Source organism: Poecilia reticulata, chromosome 1, assembly GCF_904066995.2.
Source record: "Poecilia reticulata chromosome 1, P_reticulata-male-v2, whole genome shotgun sequence".
Lineage (NCBI taxonomy): Eukaryota > Metazoa > Chordata > Actinopteri > Cyprinodontiformes > Poeciliidae > Poecilia > Poecilia reticulata.
This window is the reverse complement of record NC_088830.1, coordinates 11967865-11991994: the sequence shown is the minus strand read 5'-3', so window position 1 is coordinate 11991994 and position 24130 is coordinate 11967865. Positions and strand designations below refer to the sequence as shown.

Here is a 24130-nt window from a genome sequence, read left to right as displayed (position 1 = left end):
AGCGTTAGCACACGTGGGTAATAATGGTGGAGCTGTTTTGAAAGTTGTTGTCCAACTGGAGCCAGTACAGTAACAACTTAATGCGCATTATTGTCGGCCATTGTTGTTATTTCTCTTCCAGCTTCAGAACTGAACCAGGACGTTTGGTGAGTATCAATGGTCACATCTGAAAACATCGGATTCGTATCAGATTTAGGACCACATGTCCAAGTTGTCTGGGTTCCATTTCTAAAAATGAGACCTGAGAAGATATGAAAAGATCAGATGGAGGCCACAGAACGACAAAAATGAAAAATCTGGTTTGGGTAACTTCAGGCTGCCTTAGAGTCCAAGGAAAACATGATGACACTTATTATGTTGAAAGTGGCGGAAATCAAAACTCTCGCACGAGGACCAATCTATACAATTTGTGCTCCAATTATGAGAAGAAAGGCCGACCTACACTTAGATTGATTAGCTGTGATACTGAAGGTGCCTACACAACCTAAAGATGTGGAAAAATCATATAATCAACCTTGCGGTTTGGTGCTTGAGGTGAAATTTGCATTTGTATTGGATGCGCCTCTTTGCACATGATCAGAGGGTGTGTGTGTGTGTGAGCATACCGTGGGGATTGTATTGGCAAACATAAGCCCTCTTGGAGTCGCAGAGGTGAGAGCTGGTCTGACCGCTCCGATCAAAGGACACGCACACGTTTCCGCCGGAGATGGACGAGCGCGGCTGCTGGCCCTCCTCCCCGTCCTGAGCCTCAGATCCGTTCACCCAGAGCAGCTTCCCCGGAGAGTCGACGTCGCTCAAGCCCAGCCACACGCCTCGCTCCCTGGTGCAAAAATTACCAGAACATTTTCAAGAAGTCAAAAAAGAAAATCACGTGCATAGGAAAAATGCAATAAAACGAGTCGAAAAAAACATCATTGATTGCGAAGACTCACAAAAGAGGCTGTGAATTATGTTCCCACTTTTCAATCAATGACTGCTGCCAGAAAGGGGTGAAAGGAAGCTTTAATTGGATTTTAAGGGGATTGGATCGCGCTAGTGTGAACTGTAGAACAAAGTATTGTGGATATGCGATGTATTTTTTCATTCTGAGGTGCATACAGAGCCAAATCAACTCCCCACACTCATTTTCCTTCCTGTCACATAGAGAAGGAAAAGGAATCTTTTTTTTTTCTTTTTTACACATCTGCGAAAACAACATCAGATAATAACTTAGTGGAAAAGGCTCAAGAGGAAAAAGAAAATTTTGAAGTCACTCAAGAAAAAAAAGCATTAGCCCTCTTATATAAGCAAGAGGGAGGAGAAACAACAGTGAAGGAGGAGAAAGAGGACAAGCTCCATCTGCAGCGCTTTTTTTTCCCTTTTTCTTTTATTTACGTCAAGCTAAGAGACCAGGGCCTCTGCCCTCACATTAACACACACACACACGTATTCACACACTCACACTCACGCACACACACAGAGCTGATGGGAGTACTGTGAGGGTGTTTAGCTCACAATGCAGCTGTGCTTTCACAGATGTGTTTTTGGAAATTTCTTTAGCCAAAACAGCAAACACTTGGGGTCGTTGGGTCGGCTCAATCGGAACAATTCTCAAAGAGTTCAGTCCACAAACAGCTCATCGGATAAAGATAAGCAGTGGGAGCTTTTGAGGATCGTCTTGATATGCAGAACACAATGCATGGAAGGCTAAATTGTATCAGAGGGTAAATGCAAGGCAGAACTTGCCACCTCAAAGTTTCTTTGTCCGTTTATCACACTTAAATGTTGCAGATCTGTTTAAAACCAGGGAATGATTACCTAAAAAATATTAAAAATACATATGATCCCAATTAACCCAACCCCATGTGAATATGTTTTAATCATGAATTGTATTCATAATTGTGATGGAACAGATAATTAGAAAAGCTAAATTCAAGACACAACCAAGCTTGATTATTACCAAACATGCAGAATAAAAAGAACAAACTTAAATGGACAGTAAGGGTGGCACAACCAGTTATTAGCTTTATGAGGCAAATACTTTGCACAGGGCCAAACTGGTTTGGATAGACCCCCCCCCCCCCACAAAAAAGAAGAAAAATCAATATTTGAAAAATTATTTTTGTGTTGAGTCAGGTGTTCTTTGTCTGATAATAAATTTGTGTTACTGATTTGATGAGCTGAAAAACCATTTTTTAAAAACCATGGTTAAATATGTAATTTAATAAACCAATCGTATGGTTAGGAAATCATCCAGCTGAAAACAAACATTAACATTATGCACATATTAAGAATCATTCTATCAAATCCTCCGTATAATCATATGCGTTCAAGACAGACACCAGGGTTTCTCCCAGGGCATTATAAGCCTGACGGGCCACCAGGCTTTGTAAATGCCAGCATTTTTTTTTAAAGACTTTATAGTTGGTGTTCAGATATTAATCTTCCAATCTTCCAATAACACATAATTATCAAGTGATATTGTCAAATTTTCTGTCAACTTTAAACATTTTTCAACTCAAAAACACGGCAGGTCGCTGGATAAATGACTGTCGAGCACCACAACCACCAGGCTTAGCAAGTATACTGAGGGAAGCCTCAGATACAACAATCAGGCATAACATTATGACTACCTGCCTACTAGTGTTAGGTTCCTTTTGCTGCCAAAATGGCCGTAAAACAAGGTGGCATGGACTCCACAAGGCTGTGGTATCTGGCAGGAGGTCCTTTAAGTCCTGGAGGTTACGAAGCAAAGCCTCCATGGGTCAGACTAGTTTGCTCAGCACTTCCCACAGACGCTCAATCGGGGAATTCAGTCAACGAGTCTTTGGTGATCTTCTCAAACCATCCCTAACGCAGTTTTTCATTTTGACACCGAGCATGATTCTGTTGAAAGAGAAAAAAATCTGGGGATGCTGCTTTCACAAGAAGGTGGTCTGCAACAGTACTTGTTTGGATGGACAAAAGAAGATCCACCTGGATGGCAAGACCCAAGATTTCCCAGATGAACATTGGTTTTTGCCTTCTTCTCCGGGTAAGGGATGGATGCACTTGAAGGTCAATATTTCTCACCAACAGGAGACAAAGAGACAATCAGATTTATTCACTCCTTTTGTTGCTGCTGTTAATCTTGTGTTTGATGGGATTTTATCCAAGTCCCTCTCCACACCTTCTTTCTTCTAAATACCCGTTTCATTTCATATGGAATTTTAAATGAAAAAAGGGAAATATTAATTTCCCTTTTTTAGGGGTTATCTGATGTCACAATGTGTTTTTTACCGTCTACAGTAGAAGGAAGGACTGGGTCGGATGGCATGCCGTTTTGTCTGTCGGCCATATTGGATTTAACAAAAATAATTTCTTGCATTTGCAGCTGATGACCAGTAGTTGATAATGTATTTTATGATGCATTAGTGTCCACTTCAGTGATCTGTGTGCATGTATAACATAAAAATCCACAAGAAAATGGCTTTTCTTGTGGAAAATGGCTTGTATATCCCTTTCATGCATAGTGGTCATCACCTCACAAGGTTTGGAGCACTTAAAGCTCCAAACCTTGTGAGAGAACTAACAGGAAATGAGATTTTCACTTGAAAGTTTCCTGGTTGTATTTGCCTTTCTTCAGCTTGAACTTACCGATGGAAATCATGGCACTGGCTTAATGTCATGTCGTCACAACAAGAAAAACACCAAGGCCCCATTTCACTCACTGTGTGACTTTGCATGCCAGCAGGTTGCGCAGCTCATCACTCCTAACCACAGCCAGATCCCCGTTGCGACTCAAACACTGCTGTCGAGCGTCTTTCCAGCTCAGCTCCGCTGGAAAGATCTGGAAGCAGCTGGAGGACTTGCTGTGCAACACCCCTTCCCTCGGAGGACAGTCCGGGAAGGCTGGCGAGAAAGCAGCAAACAGTTGTGTGATTTCTCAGAATATCTGAAGTCACACTATGAGTTCCTTTTTGGGGGGGAAAAAAAAAAAAAAAAAAAAGATTACCAAAAAAAAAAAATGCAGCACAATAAATGCGATTTTAAATATGCTTCTCATTTGATCATTACACCGGGTTTGTAAGACTGTTTACCATTAAACTGGTGTTTATTGTGAGGCAAAAATCTTAGAATGACATCTGAATGTAAAATAACTACAATACTAAAATATTAGTTATAAATATTCTGTTTTTATATTTTCTCTTTTTTTTAGAGGTACCTTCAATTTTTATTGAGTCTTAATGCTCCGGGTTAACACAGTGTTAAAACTGTTTAAGTGTGAAAAAATAAAATAAAATAATAAAACACACATTTGTATACCCTGTAAATGCAAATAAAAGTTTAGAATTAAACAAAGCAAAACAGAATAATATCACCACCTTTTATGACTAAAACCTGGATTGTATATTTTTCTGAAATCTGTGCTACATAGAAACTAAAACACAGATCAAATGACATCAAAACTCTGATTTTATAGTCATGGTTTTGGATTAAAAGTAGAGATAAAGACATTTTGGGAGTAAAATGTCTTGAATAAATGCAAACTGCAGTACATAAAGAGAGAAAAATAAAGATAAGTGCATAATTGAAACTTATCTGATAAGAGAAGTTTTTGATTTGGTTATGTACAAACTTGCATTAACTATGCAATAAAGCAAACTGTTACAGAAAGTTAGAAAGTTATTAAGTATTGCTTAAAAAATATAGCAGAGACTTGTCGATCTGTGAAAAGTAAGTCTTTAAAAGAGACGTATAAAAAAGCGGTTGCTTTGGGAACAAGGATCGGATATATTGTTTATTATCATAGTGCAAAAAAAGTTTAAAAACCAAAAAAAGTGGCAATATGTTTGCGGTACTTTTGCTGAATATGAGTTAAGTCAATGCGTTTCAAAATGTGATTTAATGCACCGACACCATGAAACTAGTAAAATAATCTGTTTCATAATTTGTTTCATTTTATTTTTGGTAGGCATTTGTGTTTGGGTGAAAAAAGTGACAAAGTGAAACTATAACATTTTTACTTGAGGTTAGCAATTAGATATTCAGCCATAGCAGGTGAGTAAGTTATAATTTGCACATCATGTGTTAATATTCATGGCTGCTTCTCCAACAAGACGGGGTCAATTAGATGTTTTATCTGACTTCATCATGGCATGCTCTTCTTCTTTGTCTATTTTATTAATGGTCCCATTATAGTTGAAATAAGAACCTAACGTGATCCGATAATAAAAAATATACTTTGCACAAGCCAAGACTTTAAAAAGACCCGCAATGGAGATTAATTAAAAATCCCAAATTCTTTGTCTTAGAACGTTTATCTCATACTGATGATTTATTTCAGCTGCCCTTCAAAACGAGAACATAATTACATCTTTTCTGGAAGAGAAGTGAAATTAGACTAGGTTTCAGTTTCCCATCTGACAACCTTCTACGTTAAACTGAAACCGAGATTCACATCACACAGAAAACAACGAGCAGTTTCGGGTCAGAAAACATTTCTAACAGGTAATTTGCACCTCGTCATTAGTTTCACAGAGCTCGTGTGTCGTCGTCGATATATTTCTCTTTTACCTTTGGCAACCTGGATATCGTTCTGTGAGATTGTCCAGTTCACATTTAGGCCGATGCCGCCCCAGCTGACCAGTGTGACGTCCACGCTCTTGTTGGCCACGACGAACGACGGGCAGTGCAGCTCGAGTTTGGGAGGAAGAGCCACGGTCACGTCTGTCTGCGCAGACACCTGAGTAACAAACACAAACCCAGATGCTTAGTGTTCTTTTCACCTGGTCACAAATGCTAACAATAATTTGGGTTCATAATTGTGGTAAAAAAAACACATATTTCTGAAAATGATTGTATTGAATTATCTGATCTATTTCTAACTCTTCTTAGTAGAACTGGTGGATATTGTGAATTTAAAATGGTTGGTTTTTCTGTGCCAGACCTGGCACATCAGGGCATTACCCGGCTTTATCTGCTTCAAAGAGTGTTTTGGGATTATCATCGTCTTTCTGGAACATCATCTTGTGTCCAAAATTCAAGAACGAAATCATTGATTTGAATTAAATTTGATGGGTTTTCAGGCTATTATTCCACTTTATCCAAAATACCTGCACTACAGCCTGGTCGATACCATCTCACATTATGTTGTGACAACAATTTACCAGTATATTCCAGTTTATGATAAACTTAAAACTTTTTTTGTTGTTGTTTTTTTTACATTTGTATTAGAGTGTTAAACCTGAAGACATGTTATTCCAACAGGTCAAAAGACTCCAAATACACATCAGAAGTGTTTTGGGAGCGGATGAAAGAAGCTACAAGTACAATTTTGGAAACTCCAATCCCAGTTATGTATATCAGGCATGGGTGAATTTTGGGTCAGTGCCAGGAAAGCAAGCAGTTTAAATGAATGAATTGAACTTTAGTGGTCAAATATCCAGACTGAGTTTTGTCTGAAGCATGTCGGTGCCACATAAAGACGTTTCACCAAATAATATTCTGAATTTATGTACATATTTAAACTTTTGTTAATAGGAAGGAGGGAAAACAATTCACTGCAAACTCCAGGTAGGACCTGGAAAGTAATAATTTATAAAAGTGCAAACTACTGACTGGCATGGCAGAGCTTAAAAATAGACCCAAAGAAAGACCAGTTCTAGGAATAAATGAGAAGCATTCAGTAAAAAAAAAAAAGTGTCTCTAACCTCCTTGTGTCCAGCCCAGGCCTTCAGACTGACTTTGTAATGTCCTGGAATTGCAAACTTGTGAGCCGCTGTGGTGACACCCTTTTCCGTGGGGCTGAGACGAGGCGAGAGATCGCCAAAGTCCCAGGAAAGGGTGACGGGCGTGACGGAGGAGGCGGCGGAGAAAACGACGAGGTCGTGCACGCTCTGCAGTGGGAGAGCCCCGAGCGAGACGGAGAACTCCACCGCAAACACATCGCGGGCCAGAGTCCACCGACATTCCTGTCAATTGAAGGAAAGTATGTGAGGAAGTGGAGGTCTTGGTGTCAATGCAGACGAGTGTTTCTGAAGCAAAACAAGCTTAATTTGTAAAAAAAAAAAACAAAAAAACAAACAAAAAAACAGGGTAAACAAAAGTACTTGGGCAAACATTTGAAATCATATAAAAAGAAAGAAGCATTAAACTGTAAACTTTACTGCAAATTAAAGGCTAAGACGTAAGCTAAATGACTGAATAATGATTAATGTTAATGTGAAAGCCGACAGAAACTGTGATGTTTTTCATTCTGGTTTTAAAAAGCCAACAGTTCCTGCAAGTCTCAGGTTTTCAGGGAGTTTGTGTCCGAGCTGAAGAGCGAAGGAACTAAACGCTGCCGTCGTTGTTTAGTTCTGGCCTTGGGAGCGCCGAGTCTCTGAGGACTTCAGTGTTTGAGCAACTTTAAAGCAAGTTAGTCCTGATTTGACCAAAACCCCTTTATTTTTGGCGAGTCCGATCTCTAACGTTGCATGTTTGGGACCAAAAGTAATGCTTTCTGTCTTTCTTCATTAACCGGGGAACATTCTGTCCCATCCACCCACAAAATATTATGGACGCGCCGAGTTGAAGCGCTCCATCATCTGAGCGAGAGAAAGCGTATCTAGTTAAGTCCAAAATTATTTACGCCTCTGGCAGATTTAGGCTTCAAACATTTCTCACTAAACAGAGAAGTTTGTATTTGATTAAAAAAAGGGATGGAATATCTCAAAATGAATAAAACAATGTATAAAAAATTTATATCTTTTGAGATAAGATGACATTTGGTTTGATTTTTTTTAATTATTATTTATTTACACCATTCTCAAAATCTCTATAAAATTACAACAAGATTGAATGATTCTGGTCTTAGCTGTGAATGAAAGTGAGCCAAAAGTGCAGCCTTGAGGATCTCCCCATAATCTTTGTTCAACTCAGGTTTTAACAGCTGACATCCATCCATTTTCTTTACACCCTTGTCCCTCAGTGGGGTCGGGAGGGTTGCTGGTGCCTATCTCCAGCTAACGTTCCGGCCGAGAGGCGGGGTCACCCTGGACAGGTCACCAGTCTGTTGCAGGGCAACACAGAGACACACAACCATGCACACACACACTCACTCCTAGGGGCAATTTGGAGAGGCCAATTAACCTGACAGTCATGTTTTTGAACTGTGGGAGGAAACCTGAGAACCCGGAGAAAACCCAAGCATTCACAGGTAGAACATGCAGACTCCATGCAGAAAGGCCTGGGTCGGGTATCGAACCCAGAGCCTTCTTGCTGCAAGGCAACAGCTCTACCAACTCTGCCACTGTGCAGCCCGTCTGGCAAGTGACACGAAGCAGAAATAAAGCAACACACGGCGTACCGTCATCACATGGCGGTTGGTGCAGGCGGCCGAGCAGTGAGATCCGCTGATGAAGTTGGGCTCGTTGTTCGTGCTGCACAGACACTCGTGCCTTTCCCCCAGGCCTCCGTAGAGGTGCGACAAACCGAAGCACACGCTGTTACACTGCTCACGCGTGTAGTTCCCGGGCTTGGAGTAAGTGAAGATCACCAGCTCACTTCGACCACCTCCTCGGCTGCTGCTGTCCTCCAGACATGCGGCGTAGCTGAGGCCTGAACCACAGACGGTGGATTTAAGGTTTAATTATAAGATCTCTCATTTCAACCAGCAGAAAAAGGTCAAACGGTGAAGTGTTTATTGCTCTAATGTCTATCATGAGTCCAGTGTAATAATATAACATTAATCTAAGTTTTAAAGATAGGCATGAAATGATTAGAAAATATCAAACAACTCTGTGATGAGGAGATCTGATTATTATTATTATTATTTTTTTTTTTGCTGCCTTTGTTTTTGGGATTTAGAGTCACAGGTCTCTGTGGACAGGATAAGGTCAACTGGATTAATCTGCGAAACAAAGATTAAGAATATGGATGCAAGTGCATGTCTGGTGGGAGAGCTGCAAGATCTCCAAATATGGATTGCTTTCCCTTTCTTGATCTTTGTTTCTGCTTTCTGCAGATTGATATCAGCCATGCATTTTTTTATTATTGCTCCAAGAACGGCCCTTCTGTGTGTGTGTGTTTTTTTTTGCCTGCATATAAAAGGTTTTGTAAGATTTTGGGTAAACATTTTGATTTTTTTCTTTTTACCACAGGTTTGCAGGCTAATGTTGAGCAAAGGCTGTCGGTGGAGCGCAGGCGGGTCTTTGCACAGCATAGCATGAGGGCGTCGGACTTGGACTCTTTTCTCCTTGAGGCATTTCACCAACCGGAACAGCTCACAGTCACATTCAAAGGGATTATTGCTTAGATCGCTGTGGAAACAAACACACGGGACTAAAGTTATCAAAATGTAATTTTCTTAAAATCCCAATAGTCCAGAGTAAACAGCTTGTACTGTCATTTCAGGTTCTAAGCTCTTTTTGTTCAAAATAATGAAAGTTTGACTTCTTCAGCTTTTGACTAACAAGCCAATTGTTTAGCATCTCACCAAAAAGCTAAAATGTAATGGTTTAAATCATAGCTAAGTCAAGTGGTAAACTGGTCCAGTCAAAGTCCAAACCTTAAAACAGGAGACTCGATGGCAGAAATGAAAAATGCTAATTTTTTCTATTTAATTTCATTGAGCTTAAAGGGCAAGAAATGCAGTCTGTTGAAGAACAAAGGAGCTAGACACACTCCCTAAATAAATGGCTGATGGCAACAAAAGCTGCTTCCAGAAGGTTTCATCTCATGCAATTAAATACAAATTCTTATTTATGCATAACTCTGTGGTTGTCTGTGCACATAAAATCCCAAATCTGGGCAGTCGAAGGGCTGTGAATACTTTTTCTAGGCTCTGAACAAACTATCCAAATTTAAACGCTCCGATTCTTGCATGTTTATCCCATTTGATTAAACCACATTTTGAGGTTGTTTACAGAAAACATCATGTCTTTTCTCATCCAATAAATTTTCCTGGAGGTAATAAGCGTGTGGAGAAATTGCCGAGCAAAACTGCATGCAGTGTCGCTCCGACAACGCTGGCACAATGGCTACGTTCAGCTGAATTTATGGTAATTAATAAATATTCCTGTGGCAGCGGAGAGTGGTTTTGGCTTACAGTGGCGGCCAGCTGTGAGGCATTTTTAATCAGTTTCCTTGGTCTGCCGCCTGCTACGAAACAGGCACGTTTTAGACAGACAGAAAAGTATGTGAAAGTCCAGAAAACAACCAGCAAATCATTAAAAAAAATGAACCTTAGCAGTCGCATTGAACAAATTGGAATAGTTTTTAAAAGTTTATTTATTTCATTTGCTAAGTGAAGAGCATTGTAAAGCTTAGCGACACACAGGCAGAGATTTTGAAGCTTTTATTTCGGTTTATTGTGATAATTTTCTGCCTACAGCTGATAAAAAGACAAACGTGTACTAAGGGTACAAATAGAAATATATCATGAGAAAAATAAAAAAACAGCAGTAATAGATGTAGCACAGTAAAGATTAGAGTACAAAAAGCTGCTGATTTGGATTAGTGATGCATCATTTTTGATAATTTTATACTTTCAGTGATCCCTGTGGAGAGTCAAAGAGTCACAGAGAGAGTCGCAGTGAATAATGAATACTTACATTTGTGTTAGGTTACATAAGTTGTCACATATCCTTCCGTCGATGGTGGTAATTTGATTGTTGCTCAAATCTCTGGGGGCAGAAACAAAGAAATCACTTTTGACATTAGAAGAAAAAGTCTCGTCTCTTCCTCTGTAATTGCACAATTTAATTACTGTCACATTCTCACTTTGACAAGATCAGAGTTGTGTGGGTTTGTCAGGGAATCAAAACTCTAACCGAAGAAGAAAGCCCTTTGATCAGAGAGCATCTAGGACATTTTTTTTCCTGCTTTATCTAGTTGTGTGCTAACGAAGAGGAGCTCCGGATGACAAGATCACGTCTCTCTCAGACGATGACGTCACGAGACGGCTGCCGGCGTTCCCGACAGAAAACGCAACGCAGCCCAGTTCTGTTTCTCCGTGGTTTATTGTGCCAAATATGTTCTCTTTTCGTTTAGCTAATGGTTATTTAGAAATCGATTAATCAATCAATCCGATAAAAGTTGGAACATTCTGCAGATTTTTCACTTTAACACTTTCTTATATATATAATATTAGAAATGCACTAAAACATGCAAATAAATAAACAATTCAATTCCTTTTTTAAATGAATAAATAATCATTTTAGGAGAAAAAAATGTTTGCTAAAGCTAAAAGTAAAAACCTCTAACATCAACATGAGAGTTACTTTGCCTGACGTAGCATTAATAAAGCGTAGGGCTTATGTGTTCATTTTTTTTAAATTAACCAATTATTAGTCAATTAAAAAATTTATAAATTAATTTAATTCTTAATTCAATCTGTAGAGACTCACACAGAGAGAGAAAAAGCAGTTAGACAATTTTATTGGACCGAGAAGTTGGCGCTCGGACACCGGCAGAAGACGTGCGTGCTGAGAATCGCAGCGAGCTTGAATGATCGGCTCGAATGAAGCTCAGGTAGGTCTTCCCCCGGGCCCAGTCACTGGTGGGGGAGCGGAGCTTGGAGAGAGGAGTCTTGAGGGGACCTGGAGGCGTCTGGGAGGCTGGTGGTGGAAACGGGGAGGAGGTGGGTGGATCTGTGGTTGCTTAGTCTTTTGAAGGAGCTGTTGCCATGTGATTGAATCGAGGTAGAGAGATGGTGCGTCCTGATTAGCTGGCTTAGTAATTGATGCCGGAAGAGTCTTTCAGGTTGAATTTCTGCCTAGGGCTTCATTTAAGAAGAGATTTTGCACATATGCTATAGGCTAGTGGTTCTCATGGGCGGTACCGCCCCCCAGGGGGCGTTCAGAGGACGGCAGGGGGCGCTGGCGGACATTTTTACAAAAGGGGGGCGCTGGGATGCCTTTGGGGGGCGTTTGGTCGAAGGTAAACTTTACACCTTAAATGCACAACAATGCCAGTTTAGACTTTGAGCAACTTGGTAAAACTGTATTGTGTAACATTAAATCATGCTTGGCTGCAACTGTATCAATGGCAGCTCTTCTTCTATTCAGTGTTTGTTAGCTTCTGTTAGCTTCTTGGCGCAGCTCCGTTCTCCTGCTACTGGTAGCTAAAATGTTTGGATTGTAAAGGAGACCGTTGAGTTTAAAAGCTCAACCTCTCCGCTGATAGTGGCATTAGAAGACTGAACACATGAAGAGAAATCATCCTAGGGAACGATTTTTTTGTTTTTAATCATAAGTATTTTTTAATTATAAAAACATTTTTTTGATTAAAAAAACAATAGCAATATTATATAAAGTTATATAACAAACAGTGAGGGCACTGTGTATCCCTCTGAAAAATGAACCCGTTTAAATAAAGAAATAAAGAAATCCTTCCGTGGGTGATACCACGATAAAGAGCGTTCATTTTATAGCGTTAACACCGGTGCTGTAAGTGTTTCTATCATACAGACATTAGGCTGTTGTTGTTGTGCTATTAGCTAGCTGCTAGCTAACGACTTTGCTAGCAAAGCTGGATAACTAAAAAACTTCTCCCCTGTATCTTTAATGATACCAGTCATTCTTCAGTATTTATTATGCAATAAGGGCACATCGCCCGTCCAAAACCAATCGTCTCCATAATGGATATATGTCCGATCTTCTAATTTTCTTTGCTGCATAATGTACTTTTCATTTGCTCTAGCATTAGGTAAATGTATCTTGAAGGAGAATAGCACTTAAATAATAAATAGTCCAACAAGGATATTCATTTAGAATTAAAAATAACTCACCCTCAATTACCATAATTGATATAATGTATGTAATAAAAGTTCGCCAAAGTCCCAAAGGAGGAATCCAAAAGCTCAACCTCAACCTCTGCTCTAAAGATAGAGGCATTAGAAGACCGGACACTTCAAGAGAAATCTGACCTAGGGGACGATTTCTCTTATGCCAAAGAACAAACTTCCCCGGCTGGGGAAGTTTACAATCCAAACGGCTGGGGAAGTTTGAAATGTAAAGGAGACCGTTGAGTTTAAGAGCTCAACCTCTCCGCTGATGATAGTGGCATTAGAAGACAGGACCCAACAAGAGAAATCGTCCTAGGGAACGTTTTCTCTAGTCTTGAAGAACAAACTTCCCCAGCTGGGGAAGTTTGGATTGTAAAGGAGACCGTTGAGTTTAAAAGCTCAACCTCTCCGCTGATAGTGGCATTAGAAGACTGAACACATGAAGAGAAATCATCCTAGGGAACGATTTTTTTGTTTTTAATCATAAGTATTTTTTAATTATAAAAACATTTTTTTGATTAAAAAAACAATAGCAATATTATATAAAGTTATATAACAAAGTTATATATTTTTCATTATACATTATATTATTATACATTATATATTTCATTATATTATATACAAAGTAGCCTGCAAATGTTTTGGTGAGGGGCGGTGAGGGACCTGGATAAAGGCTAGGGGGGCGCTGGGCCAAAAAAGGTTGAGAAACACTGCTATAGGCAGAAAGGATGTACAGATACAAGTTTTTATGATCTTAAATGCAAAATGTTTAAATCATTTGTACAGTTTTGGCTTAGTTGCTGCTCTAACTGTGTTGTGGCCTTCTTTGAGTCTGTTTAATGAAGTTAACCGATTACTAACTCAGCTATTTCAATAACTGATAACTCACGATTAATCATTTCAGCCCTACTCTTCATCTACATATCCTGCTTTCTGTCTCCTTTCCCCTCTTCCTCTCTCCACTCACTCCCTCCTCACTCCTGAGAGCTGAATAATGGGCCCGTTGTGTGGTGGTTTGGACAGAACTGATGGAAACCATCAGAGCTCGCCCTCATCACACACACACATGCGCACGCACACGTACACACACACACACACACACATGCACACACACACACACACGCATACACACACACACACACACACACACACACATACATACATACATGTGCTTAAATGCCCGTTCAACGAGTGGAAAAAGAAAAGTAATGTAAGTAAAAGATGGAAAGATGAACAAAGAGAGGTAGTGGGAGCCCTGGGCAGCGAGCTGTAATTGAACTTAATCGTAGCGTGGTTCGCATGTGTGCGAATCACTATGTGGGGCTTTTTTTCCCCCAAGCGCTGCAGTCCGACTAACATACTCCTGGGATTTCAGCCTACTTACATTCAGACTAAACTGAGATTTCTCCTCCTCTGCACTCTTTTCATCTTCCTCGTTCACTTCTCCTCTCGACTTGGAGACGGGCAGCTCCAAATCCCCCTCCTCCTCTTTAAGTTCATGCTCACAGAACCGACGGCGGCCCACAACAGGGGAGACCCTCACGATGACTGATTAAATGTTCAGCACTTGAGTCATTCCTCTTTTTGCTTCCGGTGACCCTGACTTTCTTAAAGTCACTTAAAATGATCCTGATCAACGTATCTTCTCGTCAACATTTTTCTTTGGACCTTCACTGCTGTAAAAGAGGCTGGTCGTATTCTCTAGTGTTTCCAGCCTGAGGTTTTGTCTTTTATCTCCCGCTTGTTCACTTTTTAGGGCACACAGTTCAAATATATACAAATGTAGAAATAGACGGAAAAATCCAAAAGGAAGCTGTACGAAAATCGAACAAAAACCACTACAAAACTTTGTTACGATACTAGTATACCAATGTTTTCCTTCCTGTATGGACTGTTTATTAAATGACTTAATTGTGTCCAAGTCATATTCATATTTAATGTAAGTAAAAGGATGTGAAATAATTAGCTGGAGTAGAAAGCAAAGGAATTCATGAACCTTTGTCACATTTGTTATATTAAAACCACAAACATATGTATTCTGTTAGAATTTTATGTCATAGATTTAACTCAAAATAACACAGAATTAAGTGCAACGAAAATATACGATTTTCAAGATTTTTTTAGAAATAACATCAATGTCCCACTCATCAAAGTAAAATAGTGAATTGACACCGTTCTTGCATAAAGATGTTTTCATTTAGTTCACTGAATTGTTTCTCAATATGAAGTAAATGTACTCAGACTAAACATCGGATTAAAAATCTTGCGCCCTTTCTGTCACGTCTTACTTTTTATACATTATTCTTTATTTAAATGAAAAAAATAAAAAAATGGCAACATTTTCAAAAGTTAATGACAGTTTGCAGCAAAGTTTCACCTTCTTTTGCAGGAGACAAATATCTGAACTTTCCTCATAAATGTGACGTGTGAAAAATTCTCTCTTTTCCAAGTTATACTAATTGTGCAGGAATATTAAGGAATTGAGAGTTTCACCACAAAGACAAACGGATTAAATAAGCGGAGATGAATGAGTCGAGTAGACGATGACGCAGCGCGGTGTTTACTTACAGCTCTCGGAGGCCCGTGAGCCGATCTAGCAGGCTGGTATCAAGGGAGGAGATGTGGTTCTTGGACAGATCTCTGTGGGAAAAGAAAGAAACCCACATTTAAAATAACCCCATGCACACATAACAACTCAAAAACACACCATCATCATCAGAAGCAGCCAGAAGCGAATTATGCAAGGTAATTGTCTGGGATTAGGAGAACCACACGCTCAACCAGCGGAGCAACAAAAGACCGAAATACTTAATTAATAAAAGTCGAGATGGAGACGAGCACAAGCGTCAGACGGGAGGAGGATCCAGAGAGTCACCTCGTCTTTGCGACCACTAATAACACAAGTGTTCCCACTGAAGTTTTATTCACTGTAATATGTCAATAAAAGATGACTAAATGCTTTCACCAAAAGCTACTAAGAGGTAGTTTCTAAACTCGTAAAGTTTAAAGCCAGAACAGAAACAGGAAACATGGACGACGTTGACTAATGAGGAAATAACACTGCAAAGGTCAACTCCTCACACGCACCTGCCTTAAAGCAGCGTTTGTCAGGACGACAGCTAATTATACACATCTGCTTCATCATCCAGCTCCTCTGGCTCTGCTCCTGAAGCAGCAGTGATCCCTCACTCACACGCTTTTCATTGCTTATCAGTGACAGGAAGAGGAGAGCAGAGCCAGAGCGAGTGTTGAGGGTTCGGTTTGGTACTGAGCAAACAGAGCAGATCGGCAAACCGCTGTCTTACTGTGAGGATGTTCTTTTCATTATTCATGCTAAAATACTGAACGTTCGCAGCCTGATGAGAGAGAAACGAAGTGAATGATGCAGCTTGGAGTGAAAAATGTTTGAGATACTCAAATCCGCAGTATTTTCAATATCTGGATCTGTAATATTTAATATAAAAGAAGGAAAGAAAGGAAGAAAAATACTTTTAATTAAATGAGAGAAAAGCTGATTGAAATCTACAGTTTCAATATGTTTATTTTTTTCTTCTAAGAATTTGAGATTTCATGGTTGAAGTTGGTAAAAATGATTCTCACATTCCAATATGGTTGCCTCACGTACCAACTTAGTGATTGCAAAAAAGTGAGAGAAAAAAAACAACAGCTTTATTTACACTTCTAAAAATCTTCACCCCATTTAAGAGTTTGTGCCCTAATGATTTTAAAGCCTTCTTTCAGACGTGTTCCTGCAGCGTTTGCTCTGTTATCAGCACAATTTTCTGTCTTGGTTGCTGACAATATCTATGAGAAAATCCCACTTGTTTCCAAACCTGGAACTGGGACCCAGTTAGGTTTGGGTTTGATCCCATTCCAGGGTCAAAGTTCAGACTTAAGCAGAATGAAACTACCGTTATTTTGTTCCTGGTTCTGTGTATTTCACTTCATCGCTGTCAGCCTGTTTGTTCTTACTTCTCAAATAGCTCAAAACAAAATCTCTTTTCAGATTAATGTGGAGTTCATCCCAATGTCTTTTGGTGGTATTTATTGAAATAACACTTAATAAACACTCTAACGGAACCGACATTGAAAAAAAAAAACATGTTCAAGCCACAATGTTCAGGGTTTGCAGCCTTCATCATAAATTTATACTCAGGCCACAGTTTGAGCAATCCTGGATCTAAATGAATCTTTACAGAATGCCAGCCTTGCAGGATGTTGTTATGCATGTGGTTTTGAATGTAATATAAAGCAAAGTGGCACTAAACAGAAAATCTGAATCAAGCCCGTTTCCGTTCATGAGCTGTGCTGCGTGGAGCTGCATCTGCAGGAAGCTGGGTTAGCCATGCTAAGCTTGTCAATTCTTTTCCTGAAAAAAAAAAAAAAAAACGCCAAAAAAAAAACAACTTCAAAGAAGCCGGAGTATATTTCTCCAAAGATGTTTACGATTCATAATTTTCACATGCCCAGAATGCATTTTGTATACACACACACAACCGCAAAAATGGAAATAAAAGAGTCTGCAGATAATATTTCAGATATGTGTAAAGCTAAGTGACTTTGGTTTCCACTTTCGGGTTTCCAACCAAGTTTCAGCTGCACGTGAGAAAAAAAATGCAAAAAAAAAAAAAAAAGTATATAAATCTAGAAACAAGAAGTATAAGGCTGCAGGCAAACAAAAAACAGTCTGCTAAAATGCAGCCGTGAGATAAATAACTGCAGTAAAGTGTCGCTCAGCAGGTTCTGAATTCACAGAAAACACAACGAGAACCAGAGAAAAGGAAGGTTGGAGTGCATGGGACGGCACGCCTCTCTTTCTCCTCTCACACTCTTACTTTTCGTGTGTGTGTGAACAGAGTAGGACGCCCGTTCCCAAAAGGAAACATCTGGACATTCCAGACCAGCTGTGTAAGAAAAGATGGAGACCGAAAGACGAGAGAGGAGAGAGAGAGCGAGCTCTGCTCTGCTAAACCCATCAGAGGATGAGAAAAGGGAAGCAACGGGAACGAAGCCCCGCCCACATCCCTGATCACTCAAGCATCACGTCGACAAAACCGGCCTCAAGTCATGGCTCTCCGTCCGGTGTGTGTGTGCGTGTGTGCGTGTGTGCGTGTTTCTCACACCTAGAGTCAACTCAACAGAGACAACCAGAGATAGAACAGAGAGAGAGACAGAGAGACTATACATATGTGTGCTTAACATGACCAAATAATCTGACCTTCGGCACGTCTATTAGCAACAGACTCCCGTTCTCTCTGCTACCCCCGGACACACATGGTTTCATTTACACACACACACATACAGCGCCGAACACATATGGTTCTGTTTTGCTAACAGTGTGGCCAATGATCTAACAACTCCTTATAAGGCCTGTCTGGTGCCACTTATTCTGAGCTGGGAGATGAAAACACACACAGAAAATCCTCGCTGGCTCTGCTGTGTTTGGTCAGATGGGATGACAGGAGGAGCTGGAAGGGACACTGAAGGAAATATGGATGGAGAAAAAAAGATGACCTAGCTGAAGAAATAATTAAGACAAAAAGCAATTACACTGATATTCGTTTGTTCTTAAAAAAAAACGACGTGTAGATGGCAGACTGACATCTGTTGCATCTTTGCAGCAAAGTAGTCCAAGTCCCTGTAAGTGAAGGCCAACGCTCCACTAACCCACTAAACACAGGCTCTTCTGTGGTTGCTTTCATCCTCTCGGTCTCTTTTCCTGATTACTGTGCTGCTCCCTCCCTCACTTCTCTGCTCGTTCTGCTTCCCCCAAAAACTGCTAAGAGTTGGAAAGTCTGCGCCAGTAAGTCAGCGGGTTAGCCGGCCCGGTCGAACGTAACGGAAGAGACAAAGTCAGATGTGAAAGAAAAGGCAGAGGGGAGAGAGTGACCACCGTTCTGTGGCTGTCTGACGGTAGCTCAGTTTGCCTTGTAAACGCTGAGACACAGTCTGAACCAGAACCGGGGCTCCTACTGGAACCGTCAGATCAAAATGTAAAAAAAAAGTTCCCAGATTAAAATATGAAAACCTAAAATCTTGGTTTCTCTGAAGTTATCAGATTTAAAACATAGAACCCAGAAGCACCACTGAGAGATGTACGTATGGGTGAATGAATAAATGGAATTTAGACAATGGGACAGGGACTAAGGCATGTAGTTTCCATGTATGCAGACATAAAACACATTTAAATCAAATTCCACATGTTCCCAGATTTTTCTAGGAAGCGTGGAGGTGAGGAGACAGCCGAGGCATCACGAGCCTCCATTGACTGATTTCCCTTCTGCAAACATGGAAAGTCTGGGATACAGATATTGGAAAAGGAGACATGCGATTAAAGAGGCTTGCTGGTCTAAAAGTCTATCATCTTGCCTCACATTTTGGCTCCTCTCCTCTCATCTTGCTCCTCTATTTAGAACATTTTGTCCAGTTTTCCAGCCGCTGCTGCGTGGGTTGTCCGATGTCCAGCTGGCAAGTGAAGGGCAGCTGTGCACAGCGGTCCAACACACTCAGCCTAAAAAGCGACGCACTCACAGATGCACAGAGGACCGAACATGCAAATGATAACATCTGCAAGTAGAGGAAAAGAATCGGCCTGTTTGTCGTCTTTGAGACTACGCCGGTCAAAAACGTCTTTATTTATATACTGCAGACTTAAAAGAGAGAAAATGCATGTCAGGACTGCAGTGGTGGATAATTGGAGTGAAAAATATCTATGCCATTTGTCTGAAAAACAACATTACCCCTGGCAGTACCAGTAACTATAAAGACGGTGATTATCCGAGCAAACTTGGAAGCAAACATAAACAAATGTTTTGAGTAAACTATGGCACAGTTGGAGCTGCTGCCTCCACCACTTGTCTATTTGGATTTCCGACATGCAATGGATTTCGCAACGCACGCCAAAGTTCTGCCAAATTTATGCGGTGCAGTGAAAAGAGAGCAACTAAACTATCGTCTGCAGTAATTTCTGCATCAACAAATTATAACCGCCAACTTTAATCCCACTGAAAGAGAATCTCTAAGTAGTATGAAATCACCGAAGCGGAGAAGAGAAAACACCACTTGTTGTATCTCTGCTCTTCTCTTTATTTTTTATGAGAGCTCAAAATGCTGTTGTCCGGTTCCATAAAGTCTTTTTTTTTCTGCTCCTAAGAGATGAGTCAACTTTCTCATGCTGTTCCCAGCGTTTCCATTTATTTGCCATGCAGTCATGCCACACATGAGGAGAACAAAGCACAGAAGCAATTTAAAGACCCAACTCTTCATATAAACTGCTGCGACAAACAGCAGAAAGCCTGTTATTAAGTAAGCTTCCAGAGCAGACGACGAGTGTGTGAGCGACCTTGACAGCAGATGTGACTGCTGAAACAATCTTTGGTGAGGATGATAAAAGTCTCGGCTCGGCGCTTCTATTTCATACCTGTTCACTTTGCTCTCTAGTTCTCCCTGCTTCTTTGATCCATTTCAGGTTCACTGGCCTGAAACCGAACTAAACTGGACCTGCAGTGACTTTTCCTCCCTTGCAGATAAACAGCGGATCCAGACTGTGGTTTAAAATGAGAAGCCTCTGCAACATTTCTTTACTTTTATGGTTTTAGCTCTTTTTTTTCTACTCTTTTAGTCCTAACAGTCTTGTACAAAGAAATTACTATGTAGGGAAATCATTGGTGGATAAGACACATTCCTGAAATTAAAGCGAAAATGAAAAACATGTTCCGTTTATTTTTTTTTTAGTGTGAATATAAATTATGACAAAAAGAAGAAACAGCCAGTTTGCATTTCATTAAAATATTTGACTCGCCTGTTATTCTGAGCTTGACACATTCTCCGTTTCCACCCTGAAAACCTCTTATTACCATTTGGTGCAAGCTGTGCCGGGTGTTACTCTAGGATGTCTTCAAGTGTTTGAATCACCACCCTTCTGCAGTGTGTCCAGAGGAAAGATCCAACTCAAGCGCAAACACACACCTACAAGGTCACGCGATGACAACTCCTGCCGTACGGACATCGTCACTCTTTAGGAAACGGCAGCGACGAACATCTGCGGACGTCAAACGCTACCTCCTCGAGTTAAATTAATGCAAATGTGTATTTATTTATGTGAGATACTGCTAACTGAAACTTTCCACATTTTAATTGAATGTAGACGTCAGATGTTTCCAAATATTTTTTTTCGCTTAAAATTACAGATTTCATTCCCATCCAGGATAATCTGTCACGAGTGTACCTCATCATGAAGTCATTAGTTCCCATGCATGATTTAACAGGAGGTAGTTGAAAATATAACTTATACCACGGCTGAAACGATTAATCAAAAATAATTAAATTAATCAATCGTTGAAATAATCTCTGACTAATTTAGGAGTGGATTAATTGTTAATGGGAGTGTACAGACTCAGAAAAGGCCGTTGGTTGAGAGAACAACATCGGAGCTGTAATTAAACTAAAACTATACAAAGAAGTTAGATATTTTACATTTTAAGACAACAACAAAAACAACCTTTGTCATGTTGTTCTACACCGAACTCTTCAAGAGGAATAGTTTTAGCTTCGCCCGTTTCTCATTCTGTAAAAATAAACTCCCAGTAAACACCTTTTGCTATCCAAAAAATAATCAACAAATCAGCACTACGATGTACCGATGTTTAGTAAAATCTTGACGTTCGGTCGTCTTTTGCAACAAATGATCAAATGTTCACTAAGTGAGTTCAATCTTATTGGATTTTAGACAATAAGATTGATCCAGTCCTGAATGCATGGTATGTTTTGTTTTGTTTTGTTCTTTTTTTAACTAAAAAAATTCTACTTATTTTTTTAGTTAAAAAAATAAGTAGAATTGTTTGATAAGTGGTTAAATAAAAAAAAGTGCAGAATATGCAATTTTTTTATCCATTTCATTGATTATTCAGTCAATTATCAGAATAATTGACTGAAAAATCAATTGCTAAAATACTCGTTAGTTGCACACTAAAACATATTTTATAAAGAAAGAAGAAATACTTTAGCAGGCAGGATGAGTGACGTGAGATGACAGAGAAATTTAAAGACCCAACTTAAACGAGGATAGAACAGAAAAGAGACAGAAACCCAAAGAGATAAAAACTTACAGTAAAACTCAGAGGACTGCTTTTTATTAAAGTTAACAAAGTGGCTTTTATTGGGGGAAGAAATTTTGTAAGGGAAACTCAAACATGAAACATCAGTCTATCAACTGAAGTAAACAAAAAACGTTTTCACCCTTAGCATTTCTTTGTTTTTGTCAGACTTTTAAAAGCCCTTTTTTCCCCCTTTTGTCAGAGAAAAAAAAAAAACCCTCAAATTTCCCAATGACGTCAAACAAGCCATCTTTGATTTGAAAAGTTCCTAACTGAGATAAATGAGCGTAGCGGCCATAAAAGAATGCTTCAGATTGCAATGAAAGCACTGATTTCTCCTGTTGGAATGAAAAACGTCAAACTACCCTCTCTACAAAGATTCACTGGGACTTAATATTCAAAGTGATGCTAAGATGCTGCAGTAAACAGGCTCTTAATGCTTCCTATCAGTTTCTTTCTCTCTCTTTGAGGTCCGACCCGCCTGCTCTTACTTTGGAGCTGTAGCAGATGCAAATGTGTTTGTGGAAACTTTGTTTTAAGTCAGTAATATAATAAAGAACCTTCACTCCACTGATATACTGTATTACAGAGCAGTTTGTTGTCTTTTTAATGTTCAACACATGCTCATTATATACATTCAAAAGGTCATCCTACTCAGTTGGGTCGTGAGTCCAATATTTCTGTTAGCGGCACTGCAATTATGCTGTGTAATGTTATTATTAATGTTAATCTTGTTTTTCTTTATATGCATTTTTAATCCTCTCTGATCTTGCTGTGAACTCAGACGCTTGAATTTCCCCACAGTGGGACAATAAAGGTCAAGGAATAAAACTCAAATAAAGGTAAATTAAAGGTCTATTATCTATTGTATATTTTTATGCTTTTTATTATGAATTATTTTACTATTACTGGAGCCATGCAACAAAATGAACATTTTTGGACCACCAGATGCAGGTTCTGGATCCATCCAGTAAAAACACAACCTCAGCGACCACAGACTAATAGGCACAGACAGGGAAGAAGACGTTGAGCTCCATCTTAAGTCAGCCTCATTTCTTGCCTCATGTTCTCCTTTACAACCAGCTGAAATGTCTGAACGTCTGCGGGTGATGTCATGGGTTACGTTTGCCATGGAAACCAAACAAATTCTCCCTCGAGTATTGTCAGAGCGCTAAAGCCTTCCCCACTCGTTCTCCGTCCGCAGACTGCGTGTAAGGTAGGTGGCCACCTCTGGCGGAGGAGGCGGCGAGGTCGGAGGACACGCAGTGAAAAACGAAAGTGGGGAAATGTTTTATTTTTTTACATCCAGTCCCATGTGCTGCGCAGCTGTATCGTGACCTGCTGCAATCTCACATTGAACCAAGTAAGCCAGCTCCAGCTAAACGGCTGCGGCGCATCTCTGCGTATGTGCATCCTGCTGCCATGGAAACACCACAAACTTCATCAGAGTCAAGCAGACATGACCTTGATATGCTAAGCAGAGAGCAGGTTGCAATAAACAACACTGCTATACAATGCAAAACAAAAAAACCCCCACCATCATTCTTTTTTCTTTATTCATCTATATTTAGTAATACTTAAATCACTTGCAACACTACACCTATCTACATTATGGTTACAATCGTATTTACTAATATTTAACACTGCGGATGGAGTAGCTTGTCAACTAATAAGCAATTTTCCTTTGGGGATCAATAAAGTTTATTCTATCCTATTTTAAAAGGTCTTTTTTTTGCAAAGTCTTCTGCCTCGGGACAAAAGTGTATTGTCCGACTTTCCTTGAAGCAATCTGCATACGAAGGACAGGCACTTAAAATAATACATTTTTTAAAAAAAAACACTGAAGAGGTTTCCTTTCACTAGCATTTCCCAGAAATGACTTCAGAGCTCCAAAATCCTCCAAAAAAGTGTTATGAGATTTTATTATGTGTGTGGGTTGGAGCAGATGGGCCGGTGTGGAGCATGAGTGCTTTTTTTTTTTTTTTCCTCCTCCAACTTCCTTCTGCACAAAGTTACAGCACTCCGCTGCCACTGGATTATTTTTTTTCTCTTTAACGGAGGGTGTATCCAGCGTATTTACATTCGGGGCCAGATAGAGGCACAGCCACAGAGGCGGTTTTGAAACGCATTAATTCACAAATATATCGTTCTTGTAAAGGTGGACAACTGCCAATCTTTTGAAAGCAGCAACTGGGCCCTTCAAAAATAGGCCCGCAGCTGATGTTGAGGAGGAAAACATAAAAAAAAAGCATCACTTGTGTGCTACATCTACACAGAAACAACACTGCGTTTGTGATGGAAGGCAGAA

At 39.9% G+C, this 24130-nt stretch overlaps 1 protein-coding gene across 1 annotated transcript in view; it reads right to left on the bottom strand.

The window, feature by feature from the left end:
* pkd1a (polycystic kidney disease 1a) overlaps positions 1-24130 on the bottom strand; it is a 75764-nt gene that overhangs the window by 45523 nt on the left and 6111 nt on the right. Inside the window, exons 2-9 of the mRNA XM_008410790.3 lie at positions 15296-15367; positions 10554-10625; positions 9097-9260; positions 8309-8559; positions 6672-6932; positions 5536-5704; positions 3690-3870; positions 606-820 (exon numbers count right to left, since the gene is read on the bottom strand). Coding sequence (XP_008409012.2) covers positions 606-820; positions 3690-3870; positions 5536-5704; positions 6672-6932; positions 8309-8559; positions 9097-9260; positions 10554-10625; positions 15296-15367 — 1385 coding nt within the window. The remainder of the gene's footprint in view (positions 1-605; positions 821-3689; positions 3871-5535; positions 5705-6671; positions 6933-8308; positions 8560-9096; positions 9261-10553; positions 10626-15295; positions 15368-24130) is intronic.